The sequence below is a fragment of the Colossoma macropomum genome, unplaced genomic scaffold (assembly GCF_904425465.1).
Source record: "Colossoma macropomum unplaced genomic scaffold, Colossoma_macropomum, whole genome shotgun sequence".
NCBI lineage: Eukaryota > Metazoa > Chordata > Actinopteri > Characiformes > Serrasalmidae > Colossoma > Colossoma macropomum.
The window spans coordinates 23,814,809-23,840,557 of NW_023494790.1; the positions used below are offsets into that span (position 1 = coordinate 23,814,809).

Here is a 25,749-nt window from a genome sequence, read left to right on the forward strand (position 1 = left end):
CCCGTGCTTGGTGTCGATGGAGGCCCCTCTCCCTGAGCTGGAACTAGGTGTTTTGTTGTGATAATTAAAGACGAAGCGCCGGGCCCTTTAATGGAGCCATCACGCTAATTGAGGTCTACACATCCAAAGACAAACAATAATGAATGTAAATTTATACCAAAATAAAGTGCAGAGAATCAAAGGGCCGCGGCTGTGCTCGGGGCCTCTCTCGGTATTTAGATCGCGGTGAGAAAACATTAAATTAACAGAGCTTAATTTGTAGCCTTTTGTCATATTAACAAGTGTTGACAAGAGTTACCAGGGGAGAGCCCCCGTGTGGAATTGTGGGTAAAATACTGGAATCACAGTTCATTACTCTAATTGGACAATACAGAGACATGCAAAATAGCATTTGCCACAAAGAAGCAACTTAGGGTTTAGGGGAGGAAGAAAGCCACAGTGCGTTACTGTGGGCCCCAGAGGTGCATTACTTGAATGTATAAACTGCATAGAGGGGTTGAACTAGACTTTGTGGTTTGCTGTGACCAAACACAAGTCTGAAAGAGGACCTTAACAGGCTATAGCAATGCTAGAATGAACCAAAATATTGATGTAAGACAGAGAAGGAGGGCCACAGATTGCAACAATAACTTCACAGTTACAAGGCTTTTCAAAGGTACATAATCAAAATTGTCTTTTACTGAAATATGTTAATTCAGTACTGCAGACTACAACTCAATCACTGCTGCTGTTTAGTGATGCTGACAACAAAAAGCAACAGAGTGCACATAACAAGGAGAAGTGAGGACAAGAAGACACAAAAAGAAGAATAAAATGGTTGTGCTTACTGTGGTACTAACCATCCTAGTGGATGGGGGATCTGGCCGACAGTGCCAGGCGACAGAGGGTAGTAGGGAGATATATCTGGAGGATGTGGAGGCCTTGGGATTCCTGCAACAACATTTGAGAGAAAAAGAGGGACAAAAAGAAGTAGATTGTGAAAAAAAAAACATTCGTCCACTTGTCCTGGCACAGAAATCCCCATTATGAAGTTTGACTGCTGAAAGCATCCTTTGTGGAAGGTACAACTGAAGAGAGTCAACATCACAGGGAGGTGGGCAGAGAGAAAGAGAGGGAGGGAGAGATGGAGAGGAGGGAAAAAAAAGACTGCGCTAAAACAAGACTGCTGGCCTTGTTGCAGCACGCTATAGAACACGTTTTGATCAAAGCTTGTGGAGGCAGCCACAAAGTAGCGCACAGATGAGGAAGAGGGGAGAACAGTACCCTGTCACGTTTGTCTGTTGAATCAGAGGGTTAATTGTGTGATAATTGTGGTTTAGAAATGAGCACCACCTACACTGTACTGTGTGAGAGAGGCTCAAAGATTAGCTGTGGAAATCAGGCCAAAGGTTGTGCTGTGCTAAGGTTCTTCTAGTCACTGTGCCATGCACTAAGGTTAGGCCTGAGAGTGCCAGACAACCTCCTAAAACAGCAGAACTCAGTCCAGAAGCCTGTCCACTTGGGTATTTCCAAGTATTCGAAATGCCCCTTTCATTAGAACATACTACTGATTTACCACTTCATGTACATCTACAGACACAAATACTGTGTTAGTTAAGGAAGTGCATGGCAGCCCTGACCTGGGCCAAGGTTTTTGGAAACTAACCATTTAACTACTGGTAAACTTTAATGTAAGAATATATTATATAACTTATTTCTAGACATTTTACTGGTGTTGTAACAAGCAAAATTACCTGCCAACAGAATAAGAAGGAGTAATGTTATAAGACAGTCATACAATAGTCTCATAATGAGAAATATTACATATATTCACTAGATTTAAGATGCCTTCACTTGCCAAGATATTATTTTTACAAAGTCGCTGAGGAGAACGACTGTTGTTTTTTTCTGTGTTGTTTCTGCTTGAATGTCCACTGATCTAGCTAACATTGGCTGTCTTTAGCTCTGTTCCCTATGCATAATGATAAAAATAATAATAATAATAATAATAATAATAATAATAATACTATTTTTTAAACCACAGTGACTTCTCAATTACTTATATCCTGTGACAGTGCATGTTACTTTTGAACTACATAAAGCATGCCTAGTTTTACCTAGCCCGCTAACTCATATAAATAGAATTAAATAAATGAAACATTCATTCATATATATATATATATATATATATATATATATATATATATAGCTCCTTCCTGCCCCTGCAAGGCTTTGAAACTACAACTTGACATTAGGGACTTCGCATTTGATATCAATCCAAACTAGCACAGCCAAAAGGACTGAGGTATTTCGCGTTTATGAACTGAAAGATTGGCTGAAACAAAAGCCAAAAAGAATTCCAAACTCTCCAAAACTCCAAAGGTCTATTCCAAGAGTTTCACAAAATATTTCTGCACAAAATAATTATATTTATACAATAAATAATTACATATGACTGCTTCTGCTTGAGGAACTGACTGTATTCACACAATTATACCATGTATTCCGAAGTGGCATGAGTTAATATTTGCTAACAAATGGAGCCATTCTAAAGCACAAGCTTTAGAGCAGCCTGCAATGAAACCTATTCTAAAAGCTAATGTTTCACAACTGTCACCTGAATTCATGTGTTTAAAATGTTTGTAAGCACCCTGAAGAAGGTTACCTTTTGCTTTTGTTTTTGCTCTGCAAGGCTAAAAAGTAAGGAAGACTTCAGCAGCACTACATCACAGTCTCCACAAGTAAGGGTCCTAATATAGCTCATTAATTAATTAAATGCTGAACTCAATTAAGCAGCCCCATTAAGCGCCACATTAAACAGCCTCTGAATCCTTATTGGCCCTTTGTGATGAGGATCATCATAAGAGCACTGTTCCCCCAAACACAGCAGAAAGAGTTGGGTATGGCTCCATAAACAGAGAGCTCTGACAAACTGCTGGCCTTGTTGCAGCACATAATAGAAAGAAATGCTTTTTGATGCTGGAGATTTAATGCTGTGTTAATACATAGAACTGGCACTGACTGATTGTTTAAAGTAATTTATCTTGGTCAGAGTCGAGCAGTGGATGAAGAGTCTGCCAGGAGCAGCTTCAGACTGAATCTGTGATAAACCTCAGCACACTGTGGACTCATACAAGTGAAAATAGGCTCTTCTTTGTCCAATCCAGGAAGAAGAGCGTAACCACTTGACAAAGTATGGAGGGAGTAAAAGCAGCCTTTGCTCTTTTCTGCCCACCTGTAAGTGTTGGGTTTAGCAGCTCCACTGGGCCCTGGTCAGCAGATAGTACACTGCTTATCCACCATGACAAGAGAGACTTCACTATTTTATATAACTGAATTTTACTATTGATACATTGCCTTTTATCTAATAGTACCACAAAAACTAAAAAACAGTATTGTAGTAATTAGGACTAGGCATTATGTGCATATTTATCATTATCAAGATAAACTACACTGTTAGAAATACAGGTACATTTTTCATTCATCAAATTACAATGTAATTGTACCCTCCAAAGTACAACAGTGGTTTTAATGTCCAATTGTGTATCTTAAATAAGTTTTTCCCATGTGAAAAGAACGTATTTGTACCCTTTCATAACCTATAGTTTTAAAACAGAACAATAAAATAATAAGCCCGGAGACGGGGTGTGTGGAGTCAATACAACTTAGAAAATATAATTTCAACGGATTATAGTACAATTATGTTCCCTGACTAAAGATACTGAAATGTACCCTTGAGGGTCCCACCCCAGTGACAAGAGGGGTACTGCCCCAGTGACAGATTAGTATCTTTATTTCTGAGAGTGTGTCACAATACTGCTTTTCTGAGCATATCATGGATATCGTCAGTAACACTGACCAAATTCATGTTTTATTACAGAGAAAGCAAAATTAGTCCTGTTTAACTGGATTTAGTGCAGTACAGTATGTGAAATCTTGAATAATAATAACAGTATTTTTTAAATGCGGTGCTACTGGTTCTTTTTCATCTGGTCCAACTGATCAGATGTCAGAAAAACACATATAGTGACATACTGTGTATCATAAGCATTTCTTGATGTATACTGATATTGTATTTTTGCCACATCACCCTCCCTCAGTCTAGCAGCGATTTACACCCATTACACCAATACTGGCATACCAGCATAGATGACATACAAAATACTAGTGTGACTGTTCTCCTACCTGTTTTGGGGTCCACGTCTGTCTGTAGGTGTGGAGGAGGGTTCCCAGGCGTAAAGTGTTCATTGCTGTAGGTGATCAGAGGCGTAAGCGGGTGCACATGGTGAGGGTGCTGTACCACAGGGACCTTATTAGACTATAGAGAGAGAGAGAGAGAGAGAGAGAGAAAGAGAGAGAAGGGAGAGAAAAAAAAAACAATGTTTATATCTCTTAGGGTTCAGGCAGAGAATCCAGGTGCCTACACTTGAGCCACACATTTGTCAAGATCCAACAAAATGCTGTGCTATCAAATTATCAAGCCCTTTGCCTCCAACCGCAGGCCTGTTTTCAGATTAGTGTGGTTTGTAATTAAAAACACCCGCGCCGAGGTGCTGTGCCACAGGACAGAGATCGAAACAGTCATCTGACACTGACAACAGCCCTTGTGGCTGCTGGTTACGCTATACACTCCTCTAACCCCCTGACTGTGCCCAGAGCTATCATCACAAGCACAATCAGAGAAACCACCTAATAAACAAAATGGCAAGCAATCCAAACACACTTCAGCAGCAGCAGCCCACAGCCTCCTGCCTCTCTCGTCCGCTCTCTCTCAGCTTCCCCCTTTCCTTTGGCTCCTGCTCGATGCCCCCCTCCCTCCCACGCTCTCCCCTTCTCCTCTTCCTCCTGGGCCTGGTTTTTGGGGTGGGTTTGCATTATAAAACATGGGGAGGGGAGGTCGAGAAAATCTATTTCTGCGTCGTGGCCAAATTGGTTTTAGCTATGTAATCTGCTCTTTGTGCTCCTAAGTGGCACAGGCCCCGTTTTCAATTACCCAAGATTACAGCTGAGCAGAGGGGTGCTGAAGCATAGCCTGGCATTAGTGGATTCCCAGCACACGCTACCTAACCAGATTATGGCCCTGCTGTAGATTAGACAGGCCCCACTGTGGCCCGGCCGTGGATTACAGTCTGCCTCCATTTCACCAACAATCCTTTTATTCAGGATGCTTTAGATAAAGTGTGGTGGAGCTAAGCTCTGTTGACTAGCAGGAAGAGGCCTGGAGGAGCAATATGGCGGCATTTGGAGGTGAGAGAGCTGCAGTTTGTGGTCTTGCTTCACAGTAGAGGTCAATATGACAATATTTATCATTATTGTGAAAAATTTTGTCACAGTACCCTTTTATGAGCATGTTGTGGATATCGTCAGCTTTTGTACACTGACCTATTGCATGTTTCATTACAAATACAGTATAATTAGGCCTGTTTACCTGGATCTTGTGCAGCACAGTGTGTGAAAGGGGAATAAAAATCACTGTATTCATAGTTGTTGGCAATATTTTGTAAATGTGGAACTACTGGGGCTTCATTTGTCTATTCAAAGTTAGCAAAGCTCAGAAAAACTAAATATTGTGATGCGTATTGTCTATTGAGAAATTGTATTGAGGTATTTTATATTTTATCTACATTAGTGGATATTACTAGATTAATTTTCTTGGTTTAGCCCAAGTATCCAATCATTTGGTAATACTTTAAGTGTGCAGATAAGTATCTTGTCTTTGTTGCACAGTCAGTTACAGAAGTTCTCACAAATGTAACTTTCTACCCAGACCTTTCCAAAACAACACATATGAACATCACCAAAGGAACGCACACACAAGTACACAAAACTCCCAAATGTGGACTGAGACAGGCCAGGGGTGTGTACGCTTCTGCTGACCTGCCCGCAATCATGCATGGCATTCACAGGCTTGATTGACAGCAGTGTGTCTGTGGTAGAGAGTTCAAGGGGACTGCCAGGGCAAGCAGAGACCAGTAGTTTCTCCTTTTACAACACACCCAATCAAATCCAGGCCCCAATGACACACAGTAAAGCCTGGTAAAGTGGGCTGTCACAAAGTACTTAAAAAAACCACACAAAACAATGACGGTGAACATTTGTACAGGCTTTGTGAAAGCAGACACAAGCCATCCTTTTGTCAGGCCTAATCTATCTGAGTCACTCCCCCCACATTTAGAGTGGAAGAGACGAGCCCCTGCATGTCCAAGGTTGACTGCAGCCTGGGCCTGAGCGGTTAAAGCATTCACCCAGGGCCCCTCAGCCAGAGTGAGAGGGAAGGAGGGGGGGGTGCGGAGAGAGGGGCCACACTGAGCACGGGGCGGGGGGGGGGTTCCACTCCGCCATATTCCCAATGAAAGATTAATGAACTGAGCAGAGCTGCTGGGAGAAAGAAAAGGGCTCTGGGGACTCATTCAGGCCCCTGAGCACAGCCACGGCTGGAGAGAGAGTTAGCACGAGAGCCGGGACAAGGGGGAAAAGGAAAAAGTGCAAGAGAGGCTGAAGAAAGAGAAAAAGAAAGAGAAAGAGAAAGAGAAAGAGAAAGAGTTGGAGAACGGAGAGGCAACTCGTTAAAATTGGAAATGGTGAGAAAAAAAATCTCATCATCAGAAAAAGAGATGGGGTGATGACAGCTGCCAAACACAGTTGACGAGTTGGCCATTGAGACAGTAATGCACCCGTCTGCCCACTAGCCCCCCATAACCTCCCCCTCCGCACCACACGCTAGCCCCCCATAACCTCCCCTTCCATAATGATGTGAAAGAATGTTGTCAATTCTCTCTGCGCTGAAAGGCTTTAGTAGCCATTTAAATGAGTTCTTTTGTCCAGGGCCTCTCCATTGAGAGACAGTTCCAAATGGCCGTCCACTGCGGCCACATTCACCCAGAGACAAGCCAAATGATTTACATCACAGTCACTGTGGGTCTAGCAGTCCCCCTTTCAAACACCCTACAGCCCCACAAATAATAGGCAGCCATTCCGTTTATCTGCCTTCTGGGCAGCGCTGCATGTGAGCTCTGCTCGCTACAGTAACGCTCGCTCCACCAGTGCTGGACAGATTAGCAAGATCCTGAAAGGACAACCGGGATGGAGGAGAGGGGAGAGAGCTGGAAATACACTAACAAGAAAAAGAAAAACTCTGGGGGTGAGGCCAAAGTTAAAGCATTTGTGGAGTTCAGAGTTCAGTCAATGTTCAGAATTTTGTTCCAAGTTATTAAACAGTTAACAGAAGGGCTGGGCGATGTGGTAAAAATATCATGATACTTCAAGACATTTTCATAGCCTACAGTGTTCATGACGATATTTAGTGTTTCTGAGGTTTTATAAGTTGGAACAGACAAAATTGTATTCTTAATTTTAGATACTGCACTAAATCCAATTAAACAGGACTAATTATGCTCTCTTTGTTATGAAGCATGTAGTCATTCAGGGTTCTTTAAGTACTGACAGTATCCACACGCTCAGAAAAGCACACTGTGAGGTAATGCGACAGTTTATCACGGTAATGATAAACCTCGTCATTCTGCCCACCCCTACCCTGAACTATCACTGGGGTGGTTCATACGTCTTCAATACCTTCATTTAGGAAACATAATTGTACCACATTCTGCTGCAGTTGTTCTCAAATCTTCATTAACTCCAAACAATCTCTCCAGTCTTTTTATTTTTCTATTTTAAAATCTTAAAATTAAAGATCCACCTTTCTGCGAGAGTGAATGTAGTGTCCCTTATAACTTACCTAAGGTACACAACTGGACCTTAAGACCACTGTTGTACCTCTGAAGGTACATTTACATTAACATTGTTTGTGCCTTTCTTTTTCACAGTGGAGATAATAGTACTTTCATGGAACGTGAACCTAACTGAACCTAACTGAGAACTAAATATAAATAACGCTTCCATTTCTTGAAATATAAATAAAATGCTTCCACTATTTGAAATGTAAATATTCTGTGACATTCATTTTTGTTTCCTTTTAATCAACATCCGTTCCCAACATTACTGTCTCCAACAACCCTCTCGCTCTCTTCCTCATACACGCACAAAAATAACTTGGCAAATGGATAATCACTTCTCTCATAATATACAATCACATTCTCCAAACATTCTCTTCTCAAAAGTGCTATTCAACTCCATTAAGCCCAGAGTCTTCAGAAAATCCCCACTTTAAACATGGCACTATTGACCTCTCTGCTATTGTACAATGGCTTCAGACTGTTCCTCCAGACATGGCTAATTGTTTCTAGCGGTTGCAGGGAGTGAAGACCACCTACACACACTACATAGGCTGCTGCTGGACACAAACAACGCGGCACCCGAACCGTCCTGTTTCTAAACAACAAACTGGAACTGTAGCGATTCAGCAAGACATACGCTCAGCCATTCGTGCAGACTGGTGTTTGTGTGTGCTCGCACGCCGCACAAAGAAAAGAAAGGAAATATGGGGGCGTCTTATTTCTATTATGTGCAAAATAAATAAATAAATAAACAAATAAAAATAAGTAGAGTACCTTCTGTTCACTCTTTTGCCAATACCTCCTACAACTAGCTTCACTACTAGGCAGATAAGAGCACTAAAAGACGAGTTCACTTGACAGTTTATAGAAACCCATTCAAAATTAAACAGCAGACCATTTATTCAGCACAAATACATGCAATGAATGGTTAAAATGAGAAAGAAATCCACTGAATCCCCACAAGAAAGAGTGAGACCTAACAAATAAGAAAAAAAGGTATATTCTGACAAAAAAATCACTTCTTTAGAGTATCTGTCAGTAATTGTCTTCGGCATTCGCGTAAGAATGTGTGAAAGTGCTTGGACCCCTTGCTGCTGGGCCTTGCCAAACCAATGCGACTGACAGTTTATGCTTGGGGTCGTGACCCCTAGTGGTGGTCTTACAAAAGGCCCGGCTGCTATAATGGAGAGTGTGTGGAGAGGCCTGTTTGTCGCACTCGCTTCACTGCTGCGTCTGTCAAGCCCTGTCCTTCTCTCTCTCTCTCTCTCTCTCTCTCTCCCTCGCGCTCTCTATCTCACAGAAAATTGATATCCATTATGACTAAGTGTGTCAGAGAAAGAGACCAAATAAACAAATATTTGTAATATTTTGCTCAAGTACCCTTGAAAATTGTTCTAATAAAAGCAACACATTTGGCTAAATAAAACGGCTTAACTGAATAAGGGCGGATTAGACACAGTTTGGATGTCAAAGGCGAGGGGGTGGCGTAGGAGTGCGCTGCTGCAGGGTTTTTGAGGGACAGAGAGGTGGACAAAGCCGGACAGCCAGGAAAAGCTGTTGGCCTTGCATTTCCGCTCAGTGGCACCTCACAATTTAAAGCCTAAATGTGAAGGTGGTGACCTTGTGGCCCCCGGGGGCCCTAGCGCTTCACCACGTTTTATGTCATGATATGATGAGTTGTCAGTAGGGCCCGCAGGCCTTAATGAGCTGTGGTGAGGCTGTGGTTGGCGGGAGGGGGTGTAAGAGTGTGTGTGTGTGTGTGGGGGGGGGTGGAGGGCGGTGGTGTCTGACAGCGCAGTGATGGATAGGCGCGCTCTCAGGCCTACAAATTCCAGAGCTAGCAGGAAAAGCTGCCAGGGACCTGAACTCCACCTCTGAACGTGCCAGTGGCTCGCATCCAAGCACACACAGGGACACAATGTAGAAAACACACTCACACACGCAGAATATTTGTGTGTGAAGAGTCTAAGAGCCTAAGAGTCCCAAACATTCTGGCCTGGAACTGCAGGAGGGAAATATAGTAAAACACACCAAAACTGAGCTGAGATCAATGTTACTTCAGAACTGATATAACCACCTCTGTACTCACCCAGCAAAATATCTCTGTCAGCTGACTGTAGATGTCATGTAACGTTTTCAGTAAAATTATTAGTATATCTACAAATTATACAGTCTATTAAAAGGAGGCAAAATATTTATATTTTATTTTTTCATCTTTTTTCTAATTTCTAATGTTTACAAGCTGTTGGGATGCAACACCACAGAAACCACAAAAACCTCACCAACAGCCTCAATGCATGTCTGCTGTTCTATGACGAAATTTACAACGTTGTGGAATCAAAACTGGCTCTTTACTACTATTTCCTGAATCTGTACCCAAATAACGCAGGAAATGCTGTAAGACTTTCTCTAATTCATTTCATTCAGATTTAACCGCTACTATCAGGCAAGCTGAACACATAAAATCAAAACGTAAATAAAACATGCATCTTCTTCTAATTTAAATGAACCCACATCTATATGCTGTTATTTTTAATTAAACTTTTTTGATTAAATAGAAGTGGATTTTAAATACAATAAAGAGTCTGTTGGGCACAAAACTGAAAATATTACTGGACAAAATCTGTAGGTAAGTACTAAGTTCAACTTGGCATGTAACATGCATTTTAGCTTTATTAATTATTGATATTTGTTAAAGGGGAAAAATATCAGTTAGCATATTAATAAATCATGAAGATTCATTCTAAATATATTAGATACATTTTTTTTACCAAACGTCAAATTTTATGTAAAATCCATAGACCTCACGGTTTATGGTTGTTTTCTGTTTTGCCACCTTACAAACACCTCAAGCACAAGTGCAGCTTAAAAAACAGCTCACATAAAACACCCACTCACACACTTCCTCCCATGTACACACACACGTGAACACACACACACACACACACACACACACTGAGGCACAAAGAAAGCTGAAAAAGAGCTAAAATGACCTGTGATGTGCTGTAAATTTCACACAGATACAGAGAAATTCTACTCAGAAAAAGAAACAAGAGAGTTAAAAAGAGAAAGAACAAAGGGGAAAGGAGGGCCTGTGTTGCGTATATGTGTGGACCTAGAAATGCCCAGTACTTACCCAGGCATTAAGAGTGAGTGGCCAGCAGCTGACCTGTTGGAGCAGAGACAGGCTGGAGGCCAGTGCTGCCCCTTTCCCTGCTCTGTCGTCCAGTCCCAGCAGCAGGCCGTCCTGTGCGTACATGACCCCCCACCCCTCCCCTTCCCTCTCCTCTCCTCCACCACTCAGCTTCCCTCGCTACGAGCGCCGACACAACACGGCGCCTCCTTTCTTCGTCTTCCCTTTTTCTTCTTTCTCTTCTTTTTCTCCGAGTTCTTCCCCAAAACTTCTTTTGTGTTTGAGCGGGCACATGTGTGCGTGTCCCTCACGCGCTCGTCACTTTCATGAGCGCACCATCGCTGGCTGGGCTGTCTCAGGACGTCCGGCCAGGCCCATCCTCAGCGGCCCACAATGCCCATCTTCACTCACACCTCAGATCTGCCCTCTCCTCTCTCCAACGGCCGAGGAGTCCGGCTCATCCAGTGAACTTTCAAACGGTCAGTCAGAAAAAATAGTAATAATAAAAAAAGGACAGGAAATCAAGAGAGCGAGAAGAGAAAGACTGCCTGACAGTTTTTCACGCCACTGCAGAGAAATCTTCCCATAAGCAAAGAAACATAAAAAAGGAGGTAAAAAAAAAAGCAAGAAAACAAGAAAAAAAATCTGCTCGTACGGTTGTGTGTGTAGAAGTTTTTGCGTGTGTGTGTGTGTGAGAGAGCAGTGTGTGTGCGTGTGTGTGTTTGTGTGTGGGCTCTGCCGTGCCTCCAGGATGCCCAAAGAAGAACTAGCAGCTTGAAAAGCCTCGGCTACAACAAGGTAAAGTGAGCAAGGCAAGCAAAGGAGACAAAGAGAGAGAGTAAGAGAGGGGGAGAGAGAGTGAGAGAGAAAGAAAAGAACAAGACACAACAACATCCACAAAGAGAGGGCAAGATCAGCAAAGTGTGGCATGCAGTCACTTAACAGCGCGATTCTGACAGTCACCACTCGGTGCTAGCGGTCCGGGGGGGTTGGGGGGGGGGCAGAAGGGGGAAAGGTATTTGTCTTCACTTTGACACGGACGTGGGGTCTTGTTTCTCTCTCTCTCTCTCTCTCTTTTTTAAAGGAAGCGAATAAAGAAGATCCTGTGCTTAACTCCTGCTGACCTCTCTCTGTCAAAAAGCTGCCTACACAAGGCCTCGGCCTACAGCGCACCTACCGCATTTTCTCTCTTTATCCTTCAAACCCACACTTTTTTTAACTTCATTGTGCTTGGAATAATTCCTCTAAATATGCAGAAGCTCCAGAGTGGATTTCCCTCCATCTGGGGCCGTGACTCTGGCTCGATCAGCGGGGAGAAAAAAGACTAGAGAGAAAGGAGAACGCTCAGGAACTGCCATACCAAAGAGTTTCAGCAGCTCTGTTCTCACTGGCTCAGTCGCACCAATATATCATGCAAATCTAATTCTTTATATACAAAATATAATCAGGTCCTATCATGCAAAAATTCAGATATGTTTTTCAAAAAAATCGTCACAAATATAGACAATCAAAATAAGATGAACTGCCCAACTGAAAACATTTGAATCATATCAGGCATTGTTATTTCTGCAGCGTAATTCTTCTGCTGCTGCTCCAAGTCAGTCTGTGGAGCTGCTTACACAGCTCTCACTCGGAATAAAAAACTGACAGTTAATAGTGATGTATGAAGGAAAAAAATCACGCACTATAATTTAGCAAAACTTCCTTCCTCTTTTCAGCACTCTACTAAAATTTCTTTTCCGTCTTTCACTCTTTCTCTCCAGCTCTGCTTTGGCCTTTGGCGGACGCCCGAGGCCCTTAATGCCAAAACTAAACCCTGCGAATGTCTTCTACACGATCAACACAAAAGCAGCGGGCTGCAGTGTGACAAGTAAAAGAGCGGCAGCAGCGTGGCAGCTAATTGCCTTCCCTCCCTCCATTCAGCCGCGCTGCCACACTCCAGCGCTAACCCCTTTGTCACACGCGCAACTTTCTGCAGTAAACTGGCAGCCCGGCCGCTTCTGACCGGCAGCCCACAATCACCCACTGCAATATAACAGCCAACAACACACGTTGGGAGCAACTTACACACACATACACATACACACCATTATGGACAAAAAAAGAGAGAAAAAAAAAAAAAAAAAAGGAAACAGTGGACAGAACTGTCAGTCAATAGAGAGAACGGTCACTAACCTAATAAATTCATACTGGACTTATGGCATGTGAAAAGGGATATAATAAAGAAATTCCTAACGAAAAAGACAGATATGCTTACAGTAAATTTTTATAATGAACAACAATAATTATCGTTAGTATTATATTATATTATATAGAATTAAATTACATGTAATTATATTATTATATATAATATTATAGTATTAATTTTGATAATACAGAATTTTATTTTTTACAAGAAAGAAAAAAACATTTATTTAATATATATGTATAGTGTATCTTAAATAAATTCTGATAGAAAGCATTAATAACAACAAAATTACCAGATCATTTAATAATTGTAATAATTGTCATTTATGAAAATAAGATGTACATTTAAAATGTACAATTATTTGAATATTTATACAATTACAAACAATACATTAATTTCATATAAATGTAAAAACAAATTGTTAGAAGTTAGTTTTATTAATAAATGTTATTTAATGTCTTGAAATAGTTCACTATAATTCTTGCCTTCATAAAACACTACTGTGTGACTGCCAGACAATGCAATCAAACAGAGCACCCTTTCATTATCAAACACTGCCAAGCTGTCACTTAACAAGTGATATAAATTGCTAAATATCAGTCACAAAGAAAATAAGAAAACTAAATGGCAACCAAAATCAAAAAATTGACAAAATTAATAAAATATTTCCAAACTAAGTCTCGCAATATTGTACAAAAATGTCAAATCTTACCATTTAAAAGAGCTCTATATGGGATGGGGTCCTGATGCTGCTCGGTTCCTGGTTAAAACAAGCATGCTGACACTCGCAGTAGCGCTTAGACTACAACAAGATGCACATCACGATGTCATCCACTAATCCACTGGAGGGCAGCACCTCATCTACAGCAGCCCTGCAGCCCTGATCGCCTCAGCCGATAACACACGGCACCCAGACACAGCAGCCCAGCCGCTCACCCGATCTCAGAGCCCAGAGCACAGTTCAGGCAGCCGGCCGCCGCTGACCCCCTCAGCCTCAGCCTCAGCCTGGATCCTCGAGGAGCCTGAGCTTCAGCCTGAGCCACACTGCTCCCCCTCAGCCACCCATTCAGCGCTCCCTCGCTCCGCGGGAGAGGAGAAGAAGAGCCCCTCTCTCTCTCTCTCCCTGTCGCTCATCTTCATATCCCCTTTAATAAGTCCTTTTGTGTCCATCTCTCTTCCCTTTATAAGTTGAAAGAACAACAAAAAAGAGAGGGAGAGAGAAAGCGAGAGAGGCTTTCCTTCTCCTTCTCCTTTCTGCGCCTTGCCAAGCATAAAGGTACTTGAGCCTCTTCTATAGGAGCTGCCCTAACTTGGCTAAACTCAAGCAGCAGGGTGTCCCTCGTCATGTCATTAATCCCCAACGCCACGCTCCATTCACAGCGTCCGTAAAAATAAAACACAAAAACAGAAGAAAAAAAAGTGCAGGAAAAGCCGGAGTGAGTAATCCGATCCAACCCAGAGCGAGTCTGGCTGCGGACACTCCGCCACAAACACCCCACGGTCCCACGCGACGCGCGCCGCACAATTTTGATGTGGGCGCACAGGCGATCGCGGACGGATAAAAAAGACAAACTGACATTTATCAACAAAAGACTTCAGCACATGCACTAAAGCTTTTTCAACTTGCAAGAGAAACCCAGTAATCTTTAAAGACAACACTGGGGGAAAAAAGCACCCAAACTCTGAAGTCAAAGAGTCGAAAAGGACCCTAAATCAACAGCCATTAATAATAAAAACCGTAAACTAAAACAAGCCGTGCCGCGTTCTGTAAGATGAGCAATAGGAAAATTAAGCGCGGCCAACTGATGGCTTGAAGTGAGGAAGCCCACTCTTAAAGCCGTGATCCGACCGTACACCATGCCACCGCTGTGAGCCTTTTAACCATAGCAGAAAAAAAATGACTATTGATCTTCAAATGGCAATAATTGAAAAGATCAAAAAGATTAAACAAAACCAAGAATGTGCTGACTTACCATGTTCCGTTCCTTTTTTTGTCGAAACTTTAGGAAAAAAAAAGAAAAATATTTGCTCAAAGATGCAGCATCGGAGGTGTCAAATTTTTGTAGCCGTCTCTTGATCGTATTACTTCCGCAGCCCTGGCTTCCAATGCGTCTGAACTTTTTCCCTTTCTCTTTTATTTTGTTTGTGGTACCTAGCCCCTTTTTTTTGCTCAAGACTTTAAAAGCTTTCAGCTCAGTAAACCAGCACAAATTATCTTGCCACCTTGCGCAGCTCTGATGCTTTGGCCGCTAACTTTGGAAGGCCCTTTACTACTGCATCAAAATTAGCATTGTCAAAGCAGTTAATGAATATTAATATTGTATTTGTCATTGGAGCTGGCCCGTTGCTGAACTCCGAGTCATCCATCAGGGACAAGATTAAGCACACAATTATTTCTGACTGACAGGGACTAAATCTGCGAGACTTTTTTTTCCTCAACAATTTAAAGAAAAAGACACAACATCATCTTAAGGTGCCTCCCAGGAGACAAGAATCCAGATTAATACACTTTTAATGAAGCAAGATTTCATTGTGCGTGTGAAGAAGGAGAATAAGAAGGAAAAAAGACTGAAGACAGAAATCATTCAGACCTAGCATTTTGAGCATTTTTTGAGAAACACAATTTGAACAAATTTCTAGCTCCAAATTTTCTTCCCACGCAACTTCTTTTTTTCTCTCTAAAGGTTTTCACTTTCCTTTCACAGACAATATTTTATACATTATTTCATCTCCAGAAAAAGAAAGGAAATCGCACTAAACCGGGAAGAGCCCTAGTCCAAGAACCGCCTGATAAATAATTACAAAAGAAATCTGAGATGAAGGATTAATCTGAAACAGCGCGCTCCTGCGCTGCTCGTAGTTCAGGCATGGAGTCTGCAGAGCGGTCACCCCGGACCACACAGACAGCGCCAAACCCAAACACACACGCACTGTCCTCACCTCAACCGCAAGCCCGAATTCAGACATCCCACACAGACCGATACAACATACCACAGCGTATAATACAATTTCAACAATTAAAAAAAAATATACAATGAATATATTTTAAAACATTTTACAGTAAATATGCTTCATCTAAAAGACGCTTACCTTGAACGCTCTGTTAGTTATATTAGCCGAGTAATGTGCCATTTAATCCAGCTCAGGTCTTACTGTGCGGTCCATCACTAACATGTGCGTGCAGCCAAAACACAGACACCCGTGCACAAATATTTTAAACGGACCACGTTCTCACAGCGACGGAGAAGATTAAGTAAGTTTAACATCAGTGAGTGAAATCTAACGTTGAGCAAGTCTTTTTGGAGCGCCACCACGGGCCGTTCAGCACTTTTCGTCCGCATGATCAGAAGACCTATCCAAAACCGACCCCTTTCTAAAGTTCTTTATCTCCTTTAGTTTTAAAAATAGTGGAATAAACAGTGGAATAAAGAGGCGCTGATGGGAGGCAGAGACATGACAGATGCGAAGGCTCTAATGCTATCAGGGCCGTGAATCGGTGCGGGTCCGGGTCAAGCTGTGGCCTCACCTTGGAGCGGCAGGCTCCTGCTGACCACCCTGCCGGTCCCCTAATACCATTAGCAACCCTTAGATGAACATTCTAAATTGGGCTTTTGTTCTGGAGGTGCCGCTCCAACCCCTCCGGCCCGGGGTTACCAACACAGCCACTGTCTCTTAACCGAAATGAGAAAAGCCGCTTAAGACCTGCTTTCAATTCCTCTTTTGCCGTTTTCTTTAGCACTGAAACGCCGTCGCGATCCACACATTCTGGTTTTTCTTTCAGATTTTTCTCTTTTTATTATCAAAATAATTTCTGAACGCAATTTTGAATTTCACAGAATACATTTTAAATAAGCCATACATTAAATGTTGTCAAATTTACTAACTGAAAAATTAATAAAATGATAAATGGAATATTTGCAGAGTTCTAGAGAAATTCAGTTATTGAAACATGGTATTTTAATTATACTTTTGAACAACAAAATGCAGAGAGTGCCTAAAAAAATCCATAATAAAATAATGATAATAATAAAGATAAGCAGAGTAATATAATATAATATAATAAGCAAAAACAGCAATGTAATGTTTTAGGAAATATACTGATCTAAAGAATATTTGTGAAGTTTGGTTAATCAATTTTGGCACCATCTGGTAAACAAATCTAAATCATACAGATCTTGAATCACTAAGAGCAGAAAAACCACAAAACACTAGAAAGAAACTACACAGATTCACACAGCGGCTAAGAGATATGAGCTACATAAAATATAAATTTGGGATACGCAAGACACCGGTTCAGCTGAAAAATACAGCTTTGGAAATTCAGTGTTTGCATGAATCAATGTCAAGTGAGGAAGTGCGAGCTGAGATGAAAAGGCGTCGCGTGTTAATGTGCACTGAGAGAGGGAGAAATAAGCGCGATGTGTGTGTGTGTGCGCGAGCGAGCGGGGAAGAGGAGCGAGGAGAGGCAGAGAGAGCTGCGAGTGAGCGGCTGCCGGCCCAGCGTGATCACATCAGCACTAGTATCAAATTAACTCTCCGACTTTGAAACTTATTGATCTGCTATTAAGACACTAGTGAACTTGATGAAGTGAGTGCTGTAGGTGACTCGGGGACTTCAAAGTCTCGCACAAGCCACATAAAACAAGCCGCTTTGATCCCCCCCTTACTTTGGAGCTGGAGAGGGAGCTTCAGAAGAACCCCCCAATTCCTCTCCTCGCTTTTCCGTTCAATCGCTCCCTGAGCCTGGCCCGGTCTCCAGCCTTTCTCCTCCAGCGCCTCCAGAACCAGCACCACCACACCACCCAGCCTTCTAATTACACCTACTGGAAATGAACCGGACACTTCAGCACACTGAGACGGCATCACACGCGCACGCAACACAGCGCGCGGCTCTGGGGCACCAGAAATAACACGCGGCGGAGAACATCCGCTCACATCTAAAGACGTCAGCATTAACATTCGAAAGTGATAAGGAGCTCTGTGTCTCACTGTGTAATACAACAAAACACTGGCAAGAACAATAAGAGGGAAAAAATGAAACTCATATCACTAAATATATGATAAAATATCCTCCCCTAGGCAAAACCTTCTCACCCTGCTCTCACTCCACAACCTGCATTAAGACCTCTTCCGTGCCACTGGGTGGAGACACTTGTTAATCTAAAAATTCCCTATAAGCCAATAATGAAATACAATCTCTATATACCATGTGATCTTTAAAATAACATTTTTTTCAGGCTCTAGAACAACAAATTCACCTAAACAAAACATTTCCAGCAGTCTCTATTTGCCTTTTACGTCAGTTCGCCAGCTAAATGGATTTCACCAAGCGCTTTTGTAAACAGAGGAGGTAAAAGAGCTCAGGTTTACACACGAGCCCTCGTCTGGCCTACAGGGGCTTCCTAAAATAAATATTAAATATTAACAACTAAATTAATCATGGGGAGGACACTGCCTGTGCTCGGGCTCCAAATCTCAAGAGGAGTGTGCCTTGGCACCGAGCGTTAGCGCTAAGCTGCGTCTGTGTAATTAAGAAGCCTAAACAGATGACAAACAGGAGACAGTTAAACATTTACTGTGTTTCTCTTTCCCCCTTCACACTAATTTATTTAGTTATGAGAGGAATCAAAGAGGGGGGTGTTAAGCACTTAGACAGGAGATGAGAGTGTGTTTAAACACTGCTCTGGAACATGACAGCCTGCATGGAGCAGAATGAAAACGCTGACAATTGTTTTGACATCGCTCACAGTTGAAGCTTTTATTTTTTCTTTACCTAATATGCATTCGGAATGGGGTAAGTATAAAAACGTATGCTGTAAATGTGCATTAAAAGCAGAAAAGCTGCTGCGAGAATTTTTAAAAAATATCAAACTGAGCTGTATTAAACTGAAAATTAAATCTTTTTATCACAAAGAATTAAAAAAGAGGAGAAGGGTCATTGGTTTTCTAATGAATTGTTTTTGGCAGTATAATGAGCGTGCGGTTGCCATTTTCTGTTTAACACCAACGTTCTTTTGCCAAGAATCAATGTCAATCCCCTACATTACTAGACATCCTTCTGTAAAAGAGAGCGAGAGAGAGAGAGAGAGAGAGAGAGAGCGAACAGTGCCTACGGCACACACATCATATTTAACCCACTTGCAATATCTAACTAAAAGTTATCGCTTCCATTGTGACAATGTGGAGGGGAAAAAAACACCATAAGGTGTGCTGATGGGAGAAGAGCTGAAGAAGAAGAGAAGAAGGAGAAGAAGAGGAGGGGAAAAAAGAGCCCTGTGCCACAAGCATATATAAGAGAACTTTCACCAATTAGTGAGGAGAAACGGGAGAGGGAGCTGCCGCGGCGCCGGCGCTCAAAGAGCCAGGCCTCGCGGCGAAGCTGTCATGTCGGCTGGATTGATCAACAGGCCTGCTATTTCTAATGGCATGTTGTCATGGAGCCGCAGCCATGGGGAGCCACCTGCCTCGTTCCTTGTAGACAGCAAAAATATGTATGTGTGTGTGTGTGTGTGTGTGTGTGTGTGTGTGTGTGTGTGTGTGTGTGTGAGGAAGGAGTACATGTTAGTGTATATTGTGGGGGTGCATGTGGGTATATATGTGGTCGGGTCTGTTATGGGGCAGTTGAGGGTACTGCACTGTACATGTACTGCGCCCTTTCTTTAACTAACAATTTGAGAAGAGGCTCGCTTTTCTCCTCCCCACCAGTCTGAGGCACCCTTCTTCAGCACCCCTCAGGTGCTGGTATGTGACAGGTGCACCAATACTCTTTTCCTCTGACTGAGACACAATGCTTCAGCTTCGGAAATACTCGTACTAACCGCCTATGGATTCACATCAAAGACAAATTAAAGGGATTTGAGCTTAACGTATGGATATTATAATGAATATGTTAAAAATGTTAATAATGTTTGCTTTAAAAAAAGGACCAATAAAAATGTGCCTACTTTCACAATTCACTTAAGCAAGCTAGTTAGCACCGTTTCTACTTTAAATTGTTCTCATGGCATAATAAAAATAACAATAAAAATAATAAACAACAAAAAAAACTCAGTCAACGAACAATTCAACCAGCTTCACTATAAACACATCATTCTGTGCTGGAAAAACTTACGATAACACAAAGGATAATTTGCAATAAAATGTTTTCCGCAAAATCGCCTTTTTTCTGAAACGTATGTACACGTCCTTCATTCCGACTCTCAACGGCCACAAAAGTGCTGCGGCGCTAACGATTAAAAGTCAAATAAAAGTTATAGAACTTTCGAGTTCAAGGTAGCGCTAGCCATTAGGAGTGCATGTCACGTACAGGTAACCTTTTTATCGGGTCTGCCTCTGGTCTCATCAGTCGATGAAATTCTCTGCCCGCGGCGGTGGCTTAGCCGAGGGACACCAACCAATAGAAAAATATTTCATTGTGTTAGCATTTCAAATGGCGAGCGGAGGGCGGGGGGTGTGTTTGGGGGGAGAAGAAGCGCTAACCGATCATTGCCAGTGGAATTAATTGGCTATTCCGAGAATAATGTCCCTTACTCTGGATTCTCGGAGGGCCGAACGCCAGCAGAGTCCACTTTTTTCGGTGTCTTCAAAAAGAAGACCGCTTGGGGGTACTGGCCGTATTAGGGTTTTAGCTCATTCCCCTAAAGGCCGGGAAAAATAATCAGAAGCACTGAACCGAACTCGGCTAATCCACAGCCTAATTAAAAACACAGAACCCCATTACACCTAGCCATATTGCCAATCGACAAATACGTACGTTCTAAAAAATACTTTAAAAAATGAAAAAAAAAATGCTCTAATTGTTCTGCGAATAAAGATCATAAAAAAAAACAAAACAAAAAAAACAACAAAAAAGTAACTAAATCTACGGGGTGGTATCGGGGAACAGCAGCTTTTGCCTGGATTTCGGCCAGCGTTCGATAAATGGCTAAAGATGGAGCTACCATGGTGGTGCTTCAATCCTTTTATTCAAGGGGATTTGAGTCTGAGCTCTGCTCCACATCGCCCAAACATATGCAATGACCCTAACTGATATCGGAGCATCTCTAAGACATATCTTAATCTAACCTTTTTAAAGCTCTACGGCTTTTCAAACTCAAAATAGCATTAAGAACGAGCTTTGTTTGGAGCGGGAGGGTAGCCCTGGGAGACCATTTCTTCGAATTGTCGGGCCTGGTCCAGGGCGGGAGCCCTCTAGATACACAGCTGCTTATGCGCACCAATCAGAATCTCCACAGAATGAAAAACAAAAACAAACCACAGAAAAAAACAACAAATAACCACAGTAAAGAGGGGGTCCATCCAAAATGCTGTGTTTTCTCGCATTGAGTGTACTGGACCAATAGCGTGCTGGGTGTCGATTTCATCCCCTCCGAAGATGGACGGGCGAATTCGCAGCAGTCCCCATTATATGCCTCTCCTTCGCTCATTGTAAATTCCGTCAACGTAGTCAATCTTATTAACTTCCGCGCTGGTTCACACATGACATTTTCTTCAATTTTCTCGCCAACATCAAAAACATCAATTAGCAGCTCGAAAATAGGAAGGAGCGAATGACAGAGTCCGATAACGCTGACTTATTTGAAGCTGAGGGTAAATCTATTCTCCAGTTTCTGAATGTGTTCATTACAATTGCAGTTTCAAAGAAGACCTCCAAATAGCAAAGAAATTAAATTTATCTTCTAGAAATGTCCAGAAACTGTTTCTTTCTTCGTAAATCCTGTGTCTATCTCTCGGCCTCAGTGGGCACCACAAAGGCGCTGTGGTGCTGCATTTTCACATACTTATAATAACAGATCACAATTCCCGCAGTTGAAACCACAGACTCTAACCTTACGGCCTCCCCTCTTCGCTACCACCACAAAGAACATCATATATTCGCGAATATTATTTTTTTAGAAAGTCACAGAATATATGGCTAAATATGCTCTGCTATGGCAAAAGACAAAGACGCACCATAACCATTAATGACAATAACTGCTCATTATGTTAAACGTGGCTGTGAAGATACATCACACTTGAGAGCAAAATCTTTTAGTCAAAATGATTTCTAAATTCACACATTTTGGAATGTAAAGCTGAAGAGTTTCAATCTAAAATGCTGAATATCCATTTGTAACAATTTTGGACAAATTTAGTTCTCTAATAAAGGTGGTATTAATCATAATATAGCACTGATATGTCTTATATGTGTAAAGCCCAGTCCCAAAAACTTAAATCATTAAAAAAAAAGAACATTTTTAAAAGTGGTCTATAATGCATTTTGCAACGAAACCGTTTAAATGCGCTGTTCCCTTTTTAAAATTCATCACTGCAACCAAAAGGAAGAATGTATTATATGTTACACTACACAGTCTGTATTCTCTCACATTCATTAATTATTTTGTTTTTTTTCATATTGTCACAAAATGTAGAATAATCTACCAGGTTAATGTACTGCGCTCTCCTCCAATCACTTTTTCCCCTATTCGTTTTTTTTATTTTCTTCAAGCAATGACATGTATGTAACTCAATAAACCTCTGATAGTAACCTTTAAGTAAAAAGGCTATTTTCTGCTGATGGCCCTAACATTGTAACACAGCTTCCTAGTGCTTATGTTACATCTCCACGGGAGTGAACAAAAGCAACTTTAGTGGCCACAGAAAGACACCGTGGTGAAGTAAATGTGAGAGGGGCGCGCGGATCACGTTCCTCCGGCTCATTGATTTCTGATCTTTTGACATTATTTAGTTGCTTTTTATTTTCTTGGCTGTCGTTTTTTTCCACGTCACGGACGACAGTGATGTCCAAACAAGCGACGGTTGGGATATCTACTATCTGTCAAAGGAGCGGGCTCTTCCCGGCACTGAAACAGTGGAGAGCACTGACACAGTGCCGAGAATTGGCGGGATGAAAATATCACTCTTTATAATGGGGGCTAATCAGATTTCGGATGCCATTTGCCTTCTAGTGGAGGGGAGCTGGGTGGCGCGGAGCAGGAGCGGTGTAACCAATACTCTTCCCGTGCCCGTCCACGTCCACCTCCACCGTCTGCCTGCCCCTTTGGGCTCGGCGTTAAGAAGGTTAGATTTATCAAATGACTGATCACCAATGGGGAAGAGTTGGTGTTCAACATCTAGAGTATCTCCTGAGTGCTGAGCAGATATTTCAAAGAGTACGCTAAAGGTAAAAAAGCAGAACGAAACGTGGAGAGATGCATTTATAATGCCGGAGGCAGATGAAAACTGAACAGACCCAACACTGATCATTTCCATTACTCAGAGATTTGATCATCCTCAGCATTCACTCACCGAGTCCTTCAGATTAGATCACCGTGAACATCGTCAAATGGCTGTGTTTATCTCACTGTAATTATTTTGATGCAGTTGACACAGACTGTCTACCTCGGAGATGAAAAAAACACGGCACACACATGCGCACACGCACACACATTTATCATTTTAAAATCTGCAAATGCCATTAACCCATTAAATGATTTTAATAAAAAGCCATGATGAGTGTTGGGGCTGAAACATCAGACTGATTTAGGTCAAACCCGGGTCTGAGCTTCTGCAATTATTATCCTATCTCTAAATAAACAAAATGGTGACAGTAATGTCCTCTAGCCTGACACTAATGGACTTTCAATGAGGTAGGAAAACTAGGAGGGGTTCAGGGTGACCGGGGAATGCCTTTCAGTGCAGGCCTGTATGAGGTTTCAGCCGGTCACTCTAGGGGACACAACACAGCCTCTATCAGGGTGATGACCCTCAAATTTGCCATTCTTCAAGCGCACAACAACAAATAATGCTCTCTTTGTGATCTACGAGTGTGAAAAACATCAAATAAAATCTAGCGATTTTGTCAATTTAGTACTAATGCATCATCAATGCATTAACATGCAGCCTATCTTAGCTGCTCCTATAATGTCAATTAATGCCTTATAACGCAATTAAAAGTTAGGCATTTTAGAAAGTCGTTTATAATTCCCCTCCTAGCGCACAAACATCTTATCCTCTGCTGAACGAGTCATGAATCACGCCCTTTTCTATTCTATCCCAAACACGGCTATCAATCCTTCTGCCATTATTTTTCTAATCTTTTTTATTTTCAGTCAATTTCAGTTCAGCCATGTCACTTTATCACTACCCTCCACATCTACCTTTCCAATTACTTTTAGAGTTCGGGATTTACAAATTTGCTCTTTCATGTCCTATGTTGGCAGATAAGTCTGCTCCTGGCCATGAAAGCAGCTTTTTAATGAGCTAAGCTGAGGTTAATTGGTTCGCTAAGATCCCAAAGTCATGTGTCTCAATATGAAATTAAGCCATTTCCTGGAGTTTCCCCGACTCATTTAATTAAAAACACTTCAGTCCAATTTTCATTTCCCACAGTGCAGTAAACTAGGATTGGGATCTCTTATTTGTTTTTAGTGAGCATAAATATTTTTCTGCTTGTTTGTGATCATTAAGTATAGAAAAACCTCTTATTTTCACATTATAGATGATATGAATCCAAAAAAATGCAAATGTTAGTGGTAAATGACATTACAGCAGTTAACAAGGGAGTTTTTCTACCTACTGTGGAAACATGCTTGATGAATTTGAGCTTGCAGCAGCATTCTGATTTAGAGTAAAATTAAATACATAAATAAATAAACCCCAAAAAAGAACAATAACAAAAAGAAGCAGACATTTTAAAACCCTTTCATAATTCAGTAATATTTCGACTAAAGTCAAACCTGCTCACTACCAAAGCGCACTAAATGACCACACCATTCACTTGTGATTAGGGACTACATGAGGTGAATCTGCCCGTATGAGGGACCTTGTAATTTAACAGTGGTGTGAATGTGTTATAGTTAGCCTCTCGCTGGGATGGTTCACTTCTCCTGACAGAGTAATTACGGGTTTGCTCAATTGGCCGACCATTCGGTGAAAAACTAATTCAATCCATCTTCATTTCCCTGGAACCGCCCCCTCTGATTGATGGATAGTTATCATTAGCGGATGACAAAGTCGAGCACAGAGGGGGAAACGTGATAATTCCCAAAGCTAAAGCCAGACCACCAGAGGATGCCACCTCTCGCACTCACGCGCGAGCACTACTGCCGTCTGCCTCGCCTGCACGCACATTACTGCAGGAGCTGGACTGAGACACAGAACAGAGGCAGAGTTATGGGTCACTGACCAAGGTGCTGCCTGGGGGGAGAGAGCACGCACACACACACACACAAGCAACACACACTCATAAATGCGCAGAGCACTTGGCTTAGCATGACCCCTGCACACAGAGAGGCTACGCTTCTGCCCCACATCCTTTTACAGCATGCTGCTAAGACTGTTGAGAGACACACACATACATATAAACGCTCAGAGCTCTCCCGTATATGCTTCGGTCCAAAACTAACCACAGGCCGCTGATTAACGGAGACTCGTCCGCCTCTCTATATTTTAAGTCCATGTCTATATAGAGACCCAGCCGGGCCATATATCTTAATTATGTGTTCTGGTTTTTCCTCCGCAGGGAAGCTGTACTAGGCCTCTGGTAAATGAGGGCCTTGCAGACTTCATGGTCTGTGTTTGCCGACAGCGTCGGAGATTACACACCTTGCTCATGGCCTGGAGAAATCCACTTTAAGCCCAGACTCCTCCAAAAACCAGCGGTCGGCACTAACCGCTAGCGGGCCCTCGCGCCTCTCTGCCACGCCACGGCTACAGAAGGGCAGCCGGCGGCCGCT

General features: G+C 42.2%; 1 protein-coding gene across 24 annotated transcripts in view; it reads right to left on the minus strand.

Annotated features, from left to right (window-relative positions):
• tcf7l2 (transcription factor 7 like 2) overlaps nucleotides 1-25,749 on the minus strand; it is a 97,970-nt gene that overhangs the window by 15,388 nt on the left and 56,833 nt on the right. For 21 of the 24 annotated variants that reach the window (XR_005007367.1, XR_005007366.1, XR_005007365.1 and 18 more), the window contains 2 exons: nucleotides 4,165-4,297; nucleotides 828-930 (listed from right to left, as the gene is read on the minus strand). Coding sequence is in view for 21 of the 24 variants with exons in the window: in XM_036572667.1 (XP_036428560.1) it covers nucleotides 828-930; nucleotides 4,165-4,297 (236 nt within the window). In the remaining 3 variants the exon portion in view is untranslated. The remainder of the gene's footprint in view (nucleotides 1-827; nucleotides 931-4,164; nucleotides 4,298-25,749) is intronic. The other 3 variants (XM_036572666.1, XM_036572655.1, XM_036572673.1) reach the window with 1 other exon arrangement.